At 44.7% G+C, this 19,453-nt stretch overlaps 1 protein-coding gene across 1 annotated transcript; it reads right to left on the bottom strand.

Annotated features, from left to right (window-relative positions):
- Positions 1-3,779: 3,779 nt before the first annotated feature.
- Positions 3,780-5,638, bottom strand: LOC144258212 (uncharacterized). The gene is made up of 2 exons (XM_077806616.1): positions 5,476-5,638; positions 3,780-5,077 (listed from the first exon to the last, which is right to left on the bottom strand). The coding sequence occupies exons 1-2, from the start codon at positions 5,636-5,638 to the stop codon at positions 3,780-3,782; spliced, it is 1,461 nt and encodes a 486-aa protein (XP_077662742.1).
- Between the last annotated feature and the right edge of the window lie 13,815 nt (positions 5,639-19,453).

Below are 19,453 nucleotides of genomic sequence, written 5' to 3' on the forward strand. Positions count from 1 at the left end.
ACATCTGATTTGTGTCCATTTATTCTTTTACGTAGAGACTGTCCAGTTTGACCAATGTACATGGCAGAGGGGCATTGCTGGCACATGATGGCATATATCACATTGGTAGATGTGCAGGTGAATGAGTCTCTGATCGTGTGGCTGATGTGATTAGGCCCTATGATGGTGTCTCCTGAATAGATATGTGGGCACAGTTGGCAACGGGCTTTGTTGCAAGGATAGGTTCCTGGGTTAGTGGTTCTGTTGTGTGGTGTGTGGTTGCTGGTGAGTATTTGCTTCAGGTTGGGGGGCTGTCTGTAGGCAAGGCCTGGCCTGTCTCCCAAGATTTGTGAGAGTGATGGGTCATCCTTCAGGATAGGTTGTAGATCCTTGATAATGCGTTGGAGAGGTTTTAGTTGGGGGCTGAAGGTGATGGTTAGGTGGGTTCTGTTATTTTCTTTGTTGGGCCTGTCCTGTAGTAGGTGACTTCTGGGTACTCTTCTGGCTCTATCAATCTGTTTCTTCACTTCAGCAGGTGGGTAATGTAGTTGTAAGAATGCTTGAAAGAGATCTTGTAGGTGTTTGTCTCTGTCTGAGGGGTTGGAGCAAATGTGGTTGTATCGCAGAGCTTGGCTGTAGACAATGGATCGTGTGGTGTGGTCAGGGTGAAAGCTGGAGGCATGTAGGTAGGAATAGTGGTCAGTAAGTTTCTGGTATAGGGTGGTGGTTATGTGACCATCTCTTATTAGCATTGTAGTGTCCAGGAAGTGGATCTCTTGTGTGGACTGGACCAGGCTGAGGTTGATGGTGGGATGGAAATTGTTGAAATCATGGTGGAATTCCTCAAGGGCTTCTTTTCCATGGGTCCAGATGATGAAGATGTCATCAATATAGCGCAAGTAGAGTAGGGGTGTTAGGGGACGAGAGCTGAGGAAGCGTTGTTCTAAGTCAGCCATAAAAATGTTGGCATACTGTGGGGCCATGCGGCTACCCATAGCAGTGCCGCTGATCTGAAGGTATACATTGTCCCCAAATGTAAAATAGTTATGGGTGAGGACAAAATCACAAAGTTCAGCCACCAGGTTTGCCGTGACATTATCGGGGATAGTGTTCTTGACGGCTTGTAGTCCATCTTTGTGTGGAATGTTGGCGTAGAGGGCTTCTACATCCATAGTGGCCAGGATGGTGTTTTCAGGAAGATCACCAAGGGATTGTAGTTTCCTCAGGAAGTCAGTGGTGTCTCGAAGATAGCTGGGAGTGCTGGTAGCGTAGGGCCTGAGGAGGGAGTCTACACAGCCAGACAATCCTGCTGTCAGGGTGCCAATGCCTGAGATGATGGGGTACTCAGGATTTCCAGGTTTATAGATCTTGGATAGTAGATAGAATACCCCAGGTTGGGGTTCCAGGGGTGTGTCTGTGCGGATTTGTTCTTGTGCTTTTTCAGGGAGTTTCTTGAGCAAATGCTGTAGTTTCTTTTGGTAACCCTCAGTGGGATCAGAGGGTAATGGCTTGTAGAAAGTGGTGTTGAAGAACTGCCGAGCAGCTTCTTGTTCATATTCTGACCTATTCAAGATGATGACAGCACCTCCTTTGTCAGCCTTTTTGATTATGATGTCAGAGCTGTTTCTGAGGCTGTGGATGGCGTTGTGTTCTGCATGACTGAGGTTATGGGGCAAGTGATGCTGCTTTTCCACAATTTCAGCCTGTGCACGTCAGCGGAAGCACTCTATGTAGAAGTCCAATCTGTTGTTTCGACCTTCAGGAGGAGTCCACCTAGAATCCTTCTTTTTGTAGTGTTGGTAGGAAGGTCTCTGTGGGTTAGTATGTTGTTCAGAGGTGTGTTGGAAATATTCCTTGAGTCGGAGATGTCGAAAATAGGATTCTAGGATACAGAACTGTATCATGTTCGTGGGGGTGGAGGGGCAGAAGGAGAGGCCCTGAGATAGGACAGCTTCTTCTGCTGGGTTAACAGTATAGTTGGATAGATTAACAATATTGCTGGGTGGGTTAAGGGAACCATTGCTGTGGCCCCTTGTGGCATGTAGTAGTTTAGATAATTTAATGTCCTTTTTCTTTTGTAGAGAAGCAAAGTGTGTGTTGTAAATGGCTTGTCTAGTTTTAGTAAAGTCCAGCCATGAGGAAGTTTTTGTTGAAGGTTGTTTTTTTATGAGAGTATCCATTTTTGAGAGCTCATTCTTAATCTTTCCCTGTTTGCTGTAGAGGATGTTGATCAGGTGATTCCGCAGTTTCTTTGAGAGTGTGTGGCACAAGCTGTCAGCATAGTCTGTGTGGTATGTAGATTGTAATGGATTTTTTACCTTCAGTCCTTTTGGTATGATGTCCATCTGTTTGCATTTGGAAAGGAAGATGATGTCTGTCTGTATCTGTACAAGTTTTTTCATGAAGTTGATAGATTTCCACTCCATACGGCTAAATGCAATGCCTTGCATAATGACAGGTTTCAGAGTAGCAGCCGTGTTAGTCTGTATTCACAAAAAGAAAAGGAGGACTTGTGGCACCTTAGAGACTAACCAATTTATTTGAGCATAAGCTTTCATGAGCTACAGCTCACTTCATTGGATGCATAAAGTGGAAAGTACAGTGAGGAGATTTTATATACACACAGACCATGAAAAAATATACATTGTAGGGAGAGTGATCACTTAAGATGAGCTATTACCAGCAGGAGAGTGGGGTGGGGGGAGAGAAAACCTTTTGAAGTGATAATCAAGGTGGGCCATTTCCAGCACATTTCCAGGAGTTAACAAGAACGTCTGAGGAACAGTCGGGGGGGGGGGGGGGAGGGAGGAATAAAGAAGGGGAAATAGTTTCACTTAGTATAATGACTCAACCACTCCCAGTCTCTATTCAAGCCTAAGTTAATTGTGTCCAATTTCCAAATTGTAAGTACTCCTTTTCTTTTTATTTAAATCAAACAAATCAAAGCAGCATTCCCAAGCACAGAGAGCTGAAAATACTGCATTACCTGATTTTTGGAGAGGTGGAGGGGTAGAATAAGAAGAAGATAAAATGTGCATGGCTCAGAGTGAAGGTAACAGTTCTGGGGCGATGGGGAAGCAGGGACTCCCTCTGAGTCACCCTTTATCCTTCCACTGTCATAGAGGTTGAAATGACACTTGTGTGTGTGTGTGCCCATGTTTCTGCTCTTCATTATATTCAAATATATTTTAAATGAGAATAACGGTACAAAGAATAACTGCTGTTTTGCGCAACACAAGGCCACTTGAGAACAACTGCAACTGAGACAATCTGTCCCCAGAAGGGAACTTGGTGACTCTAAGAGTAACTTTGCAGTGGGAGGAACAGTATAATTGAGATGCTCCAGGTCAGTTTAGACTAAGAAAAGTGATGGAGTTTAGGGCAGGTCATGAGGAAACATGCTAGATATCTCTGGCCACTATACATGGGCTACTTGTTTACTGAAAGAATTGTTGTGTATTTACATCATGATCGCTAAATCTTGCTAACTCCACAGTGATGAGGCCCAGGTAGATTCTATCCCAATGTAGCTACATAAGGTCACCCCTATCTCCTCCACCTGGGGCTGATACACATTTCTGGTAAAGGACACACACTTCCATGACTCATAGGACAATGGAGATGATATAAAGGACCACAGAATCCACCCCATAGAAGGATGAGTGGCAAAAGGCAAAAGTGGGCAACTCACCTGGGAGAGTTGAAAGATGATGGTGAAGCAAATCGTGCAAACAGCCTTAAAGGTCACAGTGGCAATTAGCAAAAGTATTAACTAAAAAAAAAAAAATCTTTCGACATCCCTAGACAAGGTTTTTATGGTGTTTGTCTCCCTTATGGATTCTCTGATGATAGATAAGGGCGGAGCTCCGAGTGAAGTTTTTCCCACACTCAGCACATACATAGGGTCTCTCTCCTGTGTGAAGTCTCTTATGTGTAATAAGGGCTGAGCTCTGAGTGAAGCTTTTCCCGCATTCAGAGCATTCATAGGGTCTCTCCCCGGTGTGGATTCTCTGATGTTTAAGAAGGGCTGAACAGTCAGTGAAGTTTTTCCCACACTCACAACATTCATAGGGTCGCTCTCCCGTGTGGATTCTCTGATGTGTAATAAGGGCTGAGCTCTGCGTGAAGCCTTTCCCACACTCACAGCATTCATAAGGGCTTTCCCCAGTGTGGATTCTCTGATGTGTAGTAAGGTCTGAGCTCTGAGTGAAGCTTTTCCCACACTCACAGCACTCATAGGGCCTCTCTCCTGTGTGGATTCTCTGATGGGTAGTAAGGTCTGAGCTCTGAGTAAAGCTTTTCCCGCACTCGCAGCACTCATAGGGTCTCTCCTTTGTGTGGATTCTCTGATGTTTAATAAGGGCTGAGCTGTCAGTGAAGTTTTTCCCACACTCACAACATTCATACGGTTTTTCCCCAGTGTGAAGTCTCTGATGTGTAATAAGGGCAGAGCTTTGAGTGAAACTTTTCCCACACTCACAGCATTTATAGTGTCTTTCCCCAGTGTGGATTCTCTTATGTGTAATAAGGGCTGAGCTCTGAGTGAAGCTTTTCCCACACTCATAGCATCCATAAGGTCTCTCCCCAGTGTGGATTCTCTGATGTTTAATAAGGGTTGAGCTGTCAGGGAAGTTTTTCCCACACTCATGGCATTTGTATGGTCTCTCTCCTCTGTGTATTCGCTGATGTCTAATAAGGGCTGAGGTCTGATTGAAGCTTTTCCCACACTCACAGCACTCATGGGGTCTCTCTTTTGTGTGGATTATCTCATGTCTAATAAGGCCTGAGCGGTAATTGAAGTTTTTCCCACACTCACTGCATGTATTTTTTCTCTTCCCCTTGAGGATTCTCTGCTGACTGGTGATTTCCTTGAGGTCCTTTTGAGTTCCCTGACAATTAATGGATTTACCAACTTTCTTCTGTGGTTTGTTTCCCTGCTGCCTCTCTGGCCTGTGCTGCCTGTCACAGGCTTTACCCTGCTCATGGCTCCTGGACACATTCCCTTTGGACCTTCGTGATGATGCTCCACGTGCTTCCACTTGCTCAGCATCTTTCTGCTGAGGACTCTGCTCCTCGTTCTTACCCATTATCCCATCACCTGCTGGCATAAAGAGAGAAACCTCAGGCAGAGGGATGGAGACGGGGACAGCAAACCAAAGTAAGTGTTGGAGAGATGGAAAATAAAAATCAGGAGCTGAATTTCCCCAAACACTTTCCCCAGAGTGGGGAGGAGGGGATCAATTCTGCCTCCACATTCCATCCAAACACTCAGTGGGATCAATTCTTCCTCCACATTCCACCCAGACACTCAGTGGGATGGGGGGGAAGCTACACCCTGGTGTCAGTCCGGGTGGGTAGGAAGCCATAAGTGAGATCTGCCCTGAGGTTCTGGCACCTGCTGGGGACAACCCTGAACTCAGAGAACTCCTAAGGTGTTTGTAGAGTATCACAGCTTTGGCCACTGACAGTGTTTGAATTAGTTTAATAATTCCTCACCTGTGAAGGCACTTCTCAGCATCTCTCTTTCCTCAGATCCCTGGAGATCTCGGACCCATGACTCTTTTCCTCGTTCCAGCTGGGACATCATGTCAGCTTTGGAAATTGCAAACCCTGCTGAAAAGAAATAAAACATAGCCTCTCTGGGACTGTCCCCTTTCATGTAGGCTCAGAGTCCTCCCAGGGCAAGCCCAACAGCTCCAGGCCTTTGGGTGGCAGCACCCGTTTTTCTCATCGTGGCTCTCCAGTGAGTCCAAATGATTTCAGACTCCTGGTGGTGACTTCACCTCTTTAGAAGGTGATGAAACCAGTAGGCATTTTCAGCAAAACCTGACAGTTTTTTTCAAAACGAGCTGGCATTTATTAGACAACTAGAATACAGGATTGAAGGGAGGGCCATCCTTAGGATTTATGGTGCCCTAGGTGGGATTATTAAACTGGTGCCCCATGCCCAATTTACTCTTAGCAACACAAACATAAGCTTACAGTATTGGAAAACTTGCCACATGCACTTCATTAAAAACAGTTTAACGTAATTAAGCACACTGTAATGCTGACGGACTATACTTGCACTCAAGAAGTAGTACTATAGAAAAAATTCTGATTTAATGACAGAATGATGCAAATAATATAATTTTTTTAAATTTGTCAACATCTTACTGGAAATTTCTATGAAGAGGTATTGAAACAAGGAATTGTTTTTAATTAAAAACAATCTTTCTGGCCTTTTTGGCTGCAAAATCAGTAATAATGCCATCATATGACAAAGACAAAGTGATGTCTCGTTCTATTGCAAGAATAGCAAGACCAGTCAAGCGTTCCTGACTCATTTAGAACTGAGATAGTTTTTAATGAGCTTTAGTTTTGAGAAAGTCAGTTCTCCTGATGCTACTGTTACAGGAATTGTCAGTAGAATGCGAGTGGCAATGTACACATTAGGATATATGTCAACAAGTTTGCTGGTATGAATAAACTGTACAATGTGGGTGGGAGGGATAGCTCAGTGGTTTGAGCATTGGCCTGCTAAACCCAGGGTTGTGAGTTCAATCCTTGAGGGGGCCATTTAGGGATCTGGGGCAAAAATTGGGGATTGGTCCTGCTTCGAGCAGGGGGTTGGACTAGATGACCTCCTGAGGTCCCTTCCAACCCTGATATTCTATGATTCTATGTCCACCGCTGATTTTGCATGTGGCAACATTGATGACAATGTACTCAATTCTTTGTACAGGTCAAGTCCATTTAAATCAAAACTATCACTGTGCTTCAGGAGGCTCTCTAGGTTCTTGCACTTTGTAATTTGCTGCTCTTATTTTCCTATTTCATTGAATTTAGTTATGTCATACAAAAATCCAAACTGTTCATGGTGTACTTGTAAGGTATTGAACCTTTCATCAACAGCAGATATTGCTTTATCCATCACAACATTAAAAACTTCAACCTCAAATTTCTTTTCTGGATCATCTATGGGCTCATCTGCTCCTTCATATTCCACTTGCCGTTTTTCCCTTGAAACTTGTGTCACATTCAGACATGGAAGTTTTGATTCTGCATCGAGGGAACTGTGCAAGCTCTCTTGCTGTAACCTGTGCTTCTTTGAGTCCATTTTATCTGTATTTCACTAAAAAGTCTTGTGTGTTGTTTAGTAAGGTAAGTGTTGAATCAAGCTGCATCATTGGACTCTACATTATTTTGCTTACACTTGCGATTTTAACAAGAATGTCATACCAGATTACAACAGATGTTAGAAACTTGAAGCTGGATATTTCAGAGGCCAATGACTGTGTTTCACTTTTAGCTTTTGGATCTCTGGCTTCTTCCGAAATAGCAACCAGTGCTTCGTAAACTTCCTCAGATTGATATCTCAACGTTTTTGCATTCTGCTTTCCCAGCATGTCTCAGATAGAGGGTTAATGGTAATACCATTGACATGTGCTTTGAATATTTGTCATCATTGAGTGGAAGTTGAAAAGAGCACATAAATGTGTTGCAGCAAACCAAAAAAAGAAATAGCTTCTACAGAAAACTTGGCCATATCACACAAAATCAAATTAAGGCTGTGGCGTGCACACAGAACAAAAAAGGCTTGTGGATTTTCTGCCAGCAATCTAGCTTGCATGCCAGAAATGCTTCCTCTCATATTGGCACCATTATCATAGCCTTGTCCTCTAATATTCATTACAGACAATCCCATTCATTTTAGTTCATCAAGGAGAGCTTGAAGAAGTCCAAAACCTGTCGTGTCCTCTACTTCTAAAAATTTGGTAAACGGTTCCTTAACTAAAAAGAAAAGGAGTCCTTGTGGCACCTTAGAGACTAGCAAATTTATATGAACATAAGCTTTCGTTAGCTACAGCTCACTTCATCGGATGCATTAACTGTAATCTGTGCTGAATCACTAATGTGACAAATCTCACTAGTAGACAAATCTCACTACTAACGACATCTGTTCTTGATGACTTATGTCCAGAGTGTAATCTAGAATTATGGCAAAATATTTTGCCAAAGTAATCAATGAAACAATTTTGTCTTTCACTTTATCACACATTAGCATGATCATAGAATCATAGAATATCAGGGTTGGAAGGGACCCCTGAAGGTCATCTAGTCCAACCCCCTGCTCGAAGCAGGACCAATTCCCAGTTAAATCATCCCAGACAGGGCTTTGTCAAGCCTGACCTTAAAAACCTCTAAGGAAGGAGATTCTACCACCTCCCTAGGTAACACATTCCAGTGTTTCACCACCCTCTTAGTGAAAAAGTTTTTCCTAATATCCAATCTAAACCTCCCCCACTGCAACTTGAGACCATTACTCCTCGTTCTGTCATCTGCTACCATTGAGAACAGTCTAGAGCCATCCTCTTTGGAACCCCCTTTCAGATAGTTGAAAGCAGCTATGAAATCCCCCCTCATTCTTCTCTTCTGCAGACTAAACAATCCCAGGTCCCTCAGCCTCTCCTCATAAGTCATGTGTTCCAGACCCCTAATCATTTTTGTTGCCCGTCGCTGGACTCTCTCCAATTTATCCACATCCTTCTTGTAGTGTGGGGCCCAAAACTGGACACAGTACTCCAGATGAGGCCTCACCAATGTTGAATAGAGGGGAACGATCACGTCCCTCGATCTGCTCGCTATGCCCCTACTTATACATCCCAAAATGCCATTGGCCTTCTTGGCAACAAGGGCACACTGCTGACTCATATCCAGCTTCTCATCCACTGTCACCCCTAGGTCCTTTTCCGCAGAACTGCTGCCTAGCCATTCGGTCCCTAGTCTGTAGCGGTGCATTGGATTCTTCCATCCTAAGTGCAGGACCCTGCACTTATCCTTATTGAACCTCATCAGATTTCTTTTGGCCCAATCCTCCAATTTGTCTAGGTCCTTCTGTATCCTATCCCTCCCCTCCAGTGTATCTACCACTCCTCCCAGTTTAGTATCATCCGCAAATTTGCTGAGAGTGCAATCCACACCATCCTCCAGGTCATTTATGAAGATATTGAAGAAAACCGGCCCCAGGACCGACCCTTGAGGCACTCCACTTGACACCGGCTGCCAACTAGACATGGAGCCATTGATCACTACCCGTTGAGCCCGACAATCTAGCCAGCTTTCTACCCACCTTATAGTGCATTCATCCAGCCCATACTTCTTTAACTTGCTGACAAGAATACTGTGGGAGACCGTGTCAAAAGCTTTGCTAAAGTCAAGAAACAATACATCCACTGCTTTCCCTTCATCCACAGAACCAGTAATCTCATCATAAAAGGCGATTAGATTAGTCAGGCATGACCTTCCCTTGGTGAATCCATGCTGGCTGTTCCTGATCACTTTCCTCTCATGCAAGTGCATCAGGATTGATTCTTTGAGGACCTGCTCCATGATTTTTCCAGGGACTGAGGTGAGGCTGACTGGCCTGTAGTTCCCAGGATCCTCCTTCTTCCCTTTTTTAAAGATTGGCACTACATTAGCCTTTTTCCAGTCATCCGGGATTTCCCCGGTTCGCCACGAGTTTTCAAAGATAATGGCCAATGGCTCTGCAATCACAGCCGCCAATTCCTTCAGCACTCTCAGATGCAACTTGTCCGGCCCCATGGACTTGTGCACGTCCAGCTTTTCTAAATAGTCCCTAACCACCTCTATCTCCACAGAGGGCTGGCCATCTCTTCCCCATTTTGTGATGCCCAGCGCAGCAGTCTGGGAGCTGACCTTGTTAGTGAAGACAGAGGCAAAAAAAGCATTGAGTACATTAGCTTTTTCCACATCCTCCGTCACTAGGTTGTCTCCTTCATTCAGTAAGGGGCCCACACTTTCCTTGGCTTTCTTCTTGTTGCCAACATACCTGAAGAAACCCTTCTTGTTACTCTTGACATCTCTCGCTAGCTGCAGCTCCAGGTGCGATCAGTTCATTTTGAATTCTTGGTCCCAAATAGTGGTCGTGTATTTCATTTTCAGTCACTTTTTGGAGATGTTCACTCATCACTGTGTCAAATTTTTCCAGCAGTTGTACAAGGTCCCCAAAATTGTCATTTTGGGGCTGGAATAATTTCTCAACGCTTCCTCTAAAAGTAAGATTGTTTGTTGATAGATATTCAACAATAAATCATAGACGTTCAAGAGCACGATGCCAATGCTATTTCTTGGACTCCAGCAATCTTTGATTTAGGGCATCAAGAGTTGTCTGATTTTTTAACCTTACACTCAGATCACACCACTTGTGCATACTTTCAATGTGGTGTTGTGCGTTTTCATGTTGCAGTAACGTGTGACTAAGATTTTTCCAATCATTAATACCCATGGTTGCGATCTTAAAATAGTAACTATTGAAAATCTTTCATGGGAAACAAAATGCAGCATCCTTGCATTTAGAGTACACAAGCCACCATCTGTTGACAATTTCACCATTAGAAAGTCTTTTGTAGTAATTGTTTTCTGTGAATTTCCTACCTCTAATGTCTTTAGGATATTCAAGACCTTTTATTCTCACAAGGCCTTTCTCAAGTATAATGGCATGTAATTCGTTGTTTAAAGATTGCGGCCATGCGCCAATGTCATCTATATCCCATGCTAATACAGTTTCAACTGTTGTAATTTCTTGTTTTGTGTCTTCATCTGTTTCAAATGCTTGTTCTGTGTGTTGTTGCATTTCTTGAGCTTCGTCTGCATAAAAATTTTCTTTGGCAGTTACCTGATGATCTTGATCAACTTCATTGTTTTCATGACATACAAACTTAAGTATAGAACCCTTCTGTGCTTGTACAGCTAATCCTATTTCATCTTTCCGTTTTCTTTTTTATGACCCCGAAAGTTGTTTTCGATACGACATAACTTTTTTAAAGAAATAACTGTTTAAATTATTGTCAGATTATCAGAAATATTATTTAAAATAACTAATATAGGATAGCGGTGAGCCTGTGACCTTGAGTTAGTGTGAAGACACTCACAAGGTGCTCCACCCTCACTGAGACACGGTAGAGTTGGAAACCCATGTCATTTTTACAAAGCCACTTTTTAGTTTTAAATGTACAGTGGGCGTCAGTCTGAATGTTAGTTACAACTCTGTATCCACCTTATACTGTAACTAGATCAATGGCATTATCCAGTTTAATAAGCTGGGTTTCCAAGCACTGAGAAAATATAACCCTAGTTTTATTCCTAGGTAAAGCACAAAGTGACCAAAATGAAGTCAGCACAGAACCATCGCATCTAGGTGAAGGCAGCACAGAAATGCTACCGGAGCCCCCTATTGTGCCTCGTCTTTGTTTGGAAAGACATTCGCAATAGCAGCACACTTGGGGCACCGGCCAGAAATACATGATCCATCCCCGCCTCTACAGTTCCATCGAAACTGGACATTTTCCCAGCTCTAGCATGATCTGCTGCGTGGGTTCTTCACAAGGACGTGTCCCCGGCCTTTTAAACTCACATTAACCGTGTATTTACTTTATGAAAGTTGAACAAACATTGCGAAAACGTAAGACATTGGCTGCCCAACCTCTGGGCTGGCAAAAGCTATCCTGACTCCCTGGGAAAAAATCAAGAGAATCTTGGTACAACATATGGTCACTCTATACACTAGTCAGGAGATGAGCATATTACTAAAAGAAAAGGAGGACTTGTGGCACCTTAGAGACTAACCAATTTATTTGAGCATAAACTTTCATGAGCTACAGCTCACTTCATTGGATGCATAAAGATTTCTCCTCACTGTATTTTCCACTGAATACATCCTCAAATAAATTGGTTAGTTTCTAAGGTGCCACAAGTCCTCCTTTTCTTTTTGCGAATACAGACTAACACGGCTGCTGCTCTGAAACCGAGCATATTCCAGTTGTTGGAGGGCTCTATTTAGCAGTAGCAGGGCTATAAGAAAGCCAGTCAGCATTGTTTGTTTCTCTGATGAAAACTGGCCCACTCCCTGCCCCAAACCAAACTTGTCACAAATGATTGTCAACAACTTAATTTTCTGTTTTTGGCTAAGATAGTGATTTAAAAAAAATATTGAAATTGGGTTCAGGATTGTTAGCAAGCATTTTTGGCAAAGTTGTTAAATGACAATCTAAATGGCAACACAGTACTGCTTTCATGCTTGGCTCCGACAGCTGCAGTAGAGGAGGAGATAGGTGGAAAGCTGCAGGACCCCATAATCCACCTCTTGGGGTGCAGAGTGGCCACAGCAGCAGCAAGCCCTCAGGTCTGATCACGTGCCAATTGGCGCCACCACCAGCCCAACGGACCATGGTGAAGTTAGCCCAGCTTCTGATCTCAGGAACGGGGCACCCATGGAGCCACAGCAGCTCATCCTGCCCTGCACAGCTCCCCCCGGATGAGCTGGATCGCTGCCAGCCTGGGGAGAGACGCACCCCCCAGCTAGGGTGACCAGATGTCCTGATTTTATAGGGCCAGTCCCGATATTTGGGGCTCTTTCTTGTATAGGCACCAATTACCCCCCACCTAGGGTGACCAGACAGCAAGTGTGAGAAATCAGGACTGGGGTGGGTGGGTAATAGGAGCCTATATAAGAAAAAGACCCCAAAATTGGGATTGTCCCTATAAAAGTGGGACATCTGGTCACCCTATCCCAACCCCCTGTCCTGATTGTTCACACATGCTATCTGGTCGCCCTCTCCCTAGCCCAGCCAGCTGTGTGTGACCATGTTCCAGTCCAGCCCTTGCTGGGTGGGCTGGCTGCTGAGAAAGGGAGAGAAAGTGAGTCACTTTCAGTTTCACTTCCTCCGCACGCAGCCAGCCAGCTCCCCCGAGAAGTTTTACCCAACGAAGCCCTGCCAGAGGGGAGAGGGGAGAGCGGGGTGCTCCGGGGGGAGGAGACGGGGGAGAGAGGGGTGCTCCGTGGGGGGGAGAATGCACGTTGGGGGGGCAACAAAGGATACGGCTGGAGCCACCCAGCTTGCCTCACCTCATGCCGGGGGAGAGAGTCACACTCACAGGTGAGTTCCTTCGCCCACCCCTTCCCAGAGACCCCAGGAGCCCGTCCCTTCCCTCAGACTGTGATGCAGGCAGCACATTCGGCTCTCTCCAGGACCCAACCCTGCTCTTCCATGCTCCACTGCTTCCCGTCTGTCCCAGCTCCTGGCTGAGTGGTGCCCCAGACATACAGGTGCCCTACGCAGCTGCCTGTGGCTAAGGATGGCCGTGATTGAAGGATCCTCAGGTTAGCCTGATAAAGCAAAACTTAACTTTAAGTTCATGTCGGCAAAGTCATCTGCCCAGCTTTTCCAAAAACTCCTCAATTGCATCTCTGTTTCTTTCTCCCTGGGCAGTAGCAAACTTAAAGCACAGCCTGTTTATAGCCCAGTCCCTCTGTCCCAAGTTGCAGTCCTGCTGTGTTCCCATGGTCTGTTTCCTTTGGCTCACAGTCATTACAGTGTCCAGTCTGTCTGTCTTCCATTGTTTCTCCAGGGCACTCTTGTCCTATGTGGACAATTCCTGACAGAGTACCCATGCCAAACGAGACGGACCTACCTTTCTCCAATAGCCATTACTTCCCCTGTCGCACGGAAGGAATTAACTTCTTCACACTCAGTGGGTAACAAAGCAAAATGTGAGGGGAAGCTGAGTCATACATATTTTTTAAGAAAGAAAGAATGAAAGAAAGAGGGCATAAATGATCAAAGCAAAGGGCTAGGATAATGGATCACAAAATCATAAAATATAGGACTGGAAAGGACCTCAAGAGGTTATCAAGTCCATCCCCCTGCCCTGAGACAGGATCAAACATAAGTATACCATTCATGACAGGTGTTTATCTAATGTGTTGTTAAAAACCTCCAATGAGGGGGATTCCACAACCTCTCTTGGTAACCTATTCCAGAACTTACCTATTCTGATAGTTAGAAACTGTCTCCTAATATCCAATCTAAATTTCCTTTGCTGCAGATCAAGCCAATCACTTCTTCTCTGACCATCAGTGAACATGGAAAACAATTGATCTCCACCCTCTTTGTAACAGCCCTCTTCTTATCTGAAGACTGTTCTCAGGTCCCCCCCCCTTCAGTCTTTTGTCAACACTAAACTTGCCCAATTCCTTCAACCTTTCCTCAAAGGTCATGACTGAGGATAAGGAGGTAGTTTTTTACTTCTGAATGTAGATGAGCAGAGCAAGGTTGCATTTGTCAAGGCCAGAGAAAAGGATTTTGCAGTAACTGAGGCTACGTCTACACTTGAAACTTCAAAGTGTAGGTGTGGTCACACGCAAAAGCTGGGAAAGAACTCTCCCAGAGCTCCTGGTAATCAATCTCCATGAAGGGAATAGATCCAAGCGCTCGGAGCCTGTCCACAGTAGTGCTTTAATGTGCTCAAATTTGCTGCAAGTTAGAGCGCTATAAAATGTAAGTGTAGACAAGCCCTTAGAAAGGAGATGATGAGAGCCCAAAGAAGAGTTTTAGCTCTGTGGATGCATAGGAAAGGCTGTTGTCAAGCTGTCTGGAGTGGCTCGCAGATGTGGTGTTACAAACCAGTGCACAAACCCCAAACAGGTTGTTTGCGGGATGACATGATAGAGGCAGCAGGTTTAAAAAAAAAAAAAAAGGAAGTATTTCTTCACACAATGCACAGTCAACCTGTGGAACTCCTTGCCAGAGGGTGGTGTGAAGGCCAGAACTATAACAGGGATCAAAAAAGAACTAGAGAACTTCATGGAGGTTAGGTCCATCAATGGCTATTAGCCAGGATGGGCAGGGATGGTGCCCCTAGCCTCTGTTTGCCAGAGACTGGGAGAGAGTGACAGGGAATGGATCACTTGATGATTACTTGTTCTGTTCAATCCCTCTTAAGCACCTGGCACTGGCCACTGTCGGAAGACAGTACACTGGGCTAGATGGACCTTTGGTCTGACCCAGTATGGCCGTTCTTATCTTCTTATGTTCTATAATTAGATGTCACCAACTGGCTATCAAGTGTGTACTCCTCAAGCACTGTGATAGATGGTCCTTTACACTAAAAATCACAACAATACTCTTGTGATGTTATCTGATTAAAATATGACCATATAGACCATTATTGCAACCACTATTATTTACAACAAATCTTGTACAAAATGTGGCATGTAAGAAGTCTATGGAAAGGTTATGATTTGCTGATTATGATCATGCTATCTGCATGCATGCATCATTTTTGTATTTTAAGTTATAAGTATTGGCTCTATACCTGGATTTCAAATGTTTGCTTCTCTGGTAACAGAATATCAGGGTTGGAAGGGACCTCAGGAGGTCATCTAGTCCAACCCCCTGCTCATAGGAGGACCAATCCCCAATTTTTGCCCCAGATCCCTAAGTGGCCCCCTCAAGGATTGAGCTCACAACTTTTGGTTTGACAGGCCAATACTCAAACCACCGAGCTATCCCTCCATGCTCCGACAAGGTAGTTAGCCAGCACATCTTGGAGGGACTCTTCAATTGAGTGGCCCATCTAAAGAACATTTAACTGACAATGAATCATGGGAGATGTCTATTACACTTAATGAAATTTCCTACTCTGACTAGGCAAAATGCATGGACATGGGATTTGTCCATGTGACTCTAATCACCATCTTGTTATTGTACTTTTCCACGGTAAGAACAGTGGGTTCTCTCTGCATGGCAGAATCATAGAATATCAGGGTTGGAAGGGACCTCAGGAGGTCATCTAGTCCAACCCCCTGCTCAAAGCAGGACCAACCCCCAATTTTTGCCCCAGATCCCTAAATGGCCCCCTCAAGGATTGAGCTCACAACCCTGGGTTTAGCAGGCCAATGCTCAAACCACTGAGCTATCCCTTCCCCCCCGCCCCCCCTAAGATATAAAAGGCCTTGGAAAGTCCTCTATTTTGCCTCTATCCTGCTCAAGCCTCTTTTCTGCTCTAGCTTCTGAACTATGGACTTATATGAATGGGAGCATTCTAACCAATGGACTGAGGACCTAATCTAACCAATGATTGGGATGCAATCAGAGATATATCAAGTCAGCAGTTTATTCCATCACTGCTACAAGCCTGAACCAATAACTTTGTAATTATTGTATGTATTTGATTCCTTTATAGAATTTTAACTCTCACTTTTCTTTTTCTTTCTTTCTTTCTTTCTTTCTTCTATGAATAAACCTTTAGATTTTAGATACTAAAGGATTGGCATCAGTGTGATTTTTGGGTAAGATTGGAGTTATATATTGACCTGGGTGTGTGGCTGGTCCTTTGGAATCAGAAGAACCTTTTATTTAAAGAGATTGGTTTTAAAGACCCACTCATCTCTAAGCCTAGTGTTTTCAGTGGTAATACAAGGACTGGAATGCCTAAGAAAACTGCTTTTATGACTTCTTGTTAGGTAGTGTGGTGAAACAGAAGTTTACTTTTGTTTCTGGTTTTATATATCCTATTGAGGGTTAGCCACCAGTCTTGGTGTGTATCTGCCTTATTTCTCAGCAGTTCGTCCTGTGTTTGGCATTCTCAGTTGTGGCCCACTGAGGCACGGTTACAATTCTGGTTACTCCCAGTCCCATAGGACCAGTCACTTTCCCTCTGTCGATTGTACCTTAGACCTCTCATCAATGACAATGATTGTAGCCAATCCTATATTAAACTAACTAAAGATGTATTAACTGATAAATAACTGGAAATAAGAAAGCTCTTTATAAGGTTAACGCAGGTAAATGTAACACACACAAATGAGTTACACAGTCTTAGTTTTCAAAAGGTAATAGATGCTGCTGAAGTATCCAAGCTCTGTATCTCATTTAGGGCTAACCCAAGCTAAGCAGTTTGGGGCCCCCTTGCTTAAGTTTAGAAATCTTGCCCTCTCCAAGTTGCATAGTGATTTTTATTCTTTTCCCCCTGAGTTCATACTGTGATGGGACTGAGGTTTTGTGAATGTCCCCTCTTCATTTGGTGGGAGGGGACAAGGAGCAATCAACAAAGTCTTTTCTTTGCTGATGTTCCACCATGGTTTGCCTCATGTCTCTAGGCCTTCTTTGCTGGGCAGGCAATGACATCTCTTGTGGTAAACCAGTAGTTCACATTTGGTAATGCTGCTTTCCTGACTGTGTGTGTTTCCAATTTCATAACAAACACTTTTATAGTTACAAAGCAAACACTTAGCTATCACCTTATAGCATGGGATACAGAGATAATAAGTGAGATTAATGCATGCAGCAACTCACAAGGATTTCGTAAAGTCTAAAAACTAAATGCATCTTTATAAATCTAACACCTATTTTAACAATGCTAACACACAGGTGAGCCCGACTGGTTTCCATCTATGCATTTGACAGTGTTCAGTGAGGCCTAGGAGACATATAGCCTGGATGGGAGGACCCAGAGAGATCTGTGTCAAAGAAGTAGTCCAATTCACGGGCCTGAGTGATGCTGTCTGCAGTGATAGAGAAAGAAGACGGGGGCGGGGGGGTGGTTTGGGGGAAATATTAAGAGCTGTTTTAGACAGTTTAGCTATTAAGCTTGAGTTGAAGGATAGACATCCTTGAGGAGATGTCAGAGAGCCAAGCTGAGATTTCAGTTTGGACAGGAGGCAGGTCTGGAGCAGAGACGTAGACCTGTGAGTCATGAGCATAGACCTGGTAGTTCAATTTGTGTTTGCAGATGAGATTGTGCAGAGGAAGAAGAGAGGGGGACCAAGGTCAGAGTCCTGTGGAACCCAAATGGAAACTTGGAGTGAGGAGGAGGAGAACTCTTCACACAACACACGAATGGAGTGATTACAGAAGGAAGAGAATATGTCCCATGGACCTCTTGATGACAGCTGACCCAGGCCAGAAGGATGCCTAATGTTTCACAGGAATCCAGGTACATAACATATTACCTCACCAAAGGTTGGCATGTAAGGTCTCTACTGAGACCAGTAGTCCACTGGTTCTCATAATCATTGAGAAATGTATGTAAAGAGGACATTTAAGTAGTTATGTATCTATACTGGAAATTATGTTCATAAGGCCTCATACAGGTTCCTTTCAAGCAGCAGGTAACAGACCTTTCTCTTTCTGTCTGGCCACGTGCATACCGGGCACTGTACATCATACAACGGAGGCCTGTTTGTACACGCCACCAAACGCTACTTGAAGAGATTATGAAATCTTCAAGAGAGGAAAATTTACAGGGAAAAACAAAGAGCAGGATCATGTTATGAGTGAAGACAATAACATGTCGGGGGACAATTGGGGGTGCAGAGATACACCCTGCATCTTCAGCCACGGAGGTAAACTGACAATGTGACTTGTCCCATGAATGGAAGATCACAATCAACCCTATAAACTGCTGGAAGACCTTCACAGAAGCATTGGTCTATGACATATGCAAGGATCTAGTTATGTAAGCCTCGGTTCTAGGATGACTGTTTTGATTTTACTTGATGTGTAACCATTTGTTTCCCATACTTCTGATTGCTATTACTTGAATTGATACATTGTTAAATAAACTTTTTTACTTATGTTCCCTATAAACACATCTGAGTGATGTGTGTTAAGCGGCGCGGCGATCGAAGGCGGAACTGGTAAACTGGGGTGCACTGCTTCTTTGGGGGCAGTGAATCTGTGAATGTCCAGTGGAACGGGGGCTGGATGCTCCAGGGAGACTCTTGGGGGGCTCAGAGGTTGGAGTGTGTTGATCGCTGGCCTGTTGAGAGAAAACAGGTCCTGCCCTGGCTAAGAGGGGGCCTGGGTTGCCTGTGGCTGGTGGAGTCATGCAGCTGACACTCACACTGAAGGTGAGGTCCCTCACCACTCTGGGTACCCCTCAGGCAACACCACGGAAGAGAACCAGGAGAGGACATCATTTCAAGACGAGGAGTCTGGTCGGGGCGTCACAAGGGCCTGACAGGCCGAGGAGGATGAAGGTGGAGTACTGAGTGTTGGCTCGAGACAAGTCATTAAAGACTTTAGTAGCAGTGAATCTCTGCCTCCCTGAAACCTTCCCTTCCCGCTCCCATGAGACCCTTCCTGCTCCCTAGAGGAACAGCTCTCCAATCCCTTCCCTTCCCGCCCCCCCTCCCACTACCCAATGTTTCCCAGTTCCACATAATCCGGCTCTTCCACCCAACCCTCCCCCTCCTACAGCAACAGTGCTGGGCCCTCCACACTATTTTCCCCGTTCCCGCTCTCCCACTCCCTCTGCCTACCCCAATACCTCTCCTCAGGAACTTCTGTCCTTGACTCCCTCCCTCCTCTTCCATCGACTGCATCCAGCCCTCCCTGATTCCCTCTAGTCCTAATCCTCCACGCTGCCCTCCCCCGTCTCCCACTGCTCTCAGCCCTCTGGAGTGCCATGTCAAGAACCAGGGCATGAGCAGGGCTGTCCAGTGTTTAGAGCCATAAGTGGTCAGGCTTGAGGGATGATGCCAAAGTTGGTAACCAGAGGCTAGAACCAGGCACCAGACAGCAGGATGAGGAGGCAGGGACCAGGAATAAGATGTGGTCTGTCTCAGCAACTGGTCACAGATCTGCCTTGTTGCACAGGTGATATCCCGGTACGATCCCCAGGCTTAAAT

The sequence above is a fragment of the Eretmochelys imbricata genome, chromosome 28 (genome assembly GCF_965152235.1).
Source record: "Eretmochelys imbricata isolate rEreImb1 chromosome 28, rEreImb1.hap1, whole genome shotgun sequence".
Lineage (NCBI taxonomy): Eukaryota > Metazoa > Chordata > Testudines > Cheloniidae > Eretmochelys > Eretmochelys imbricata.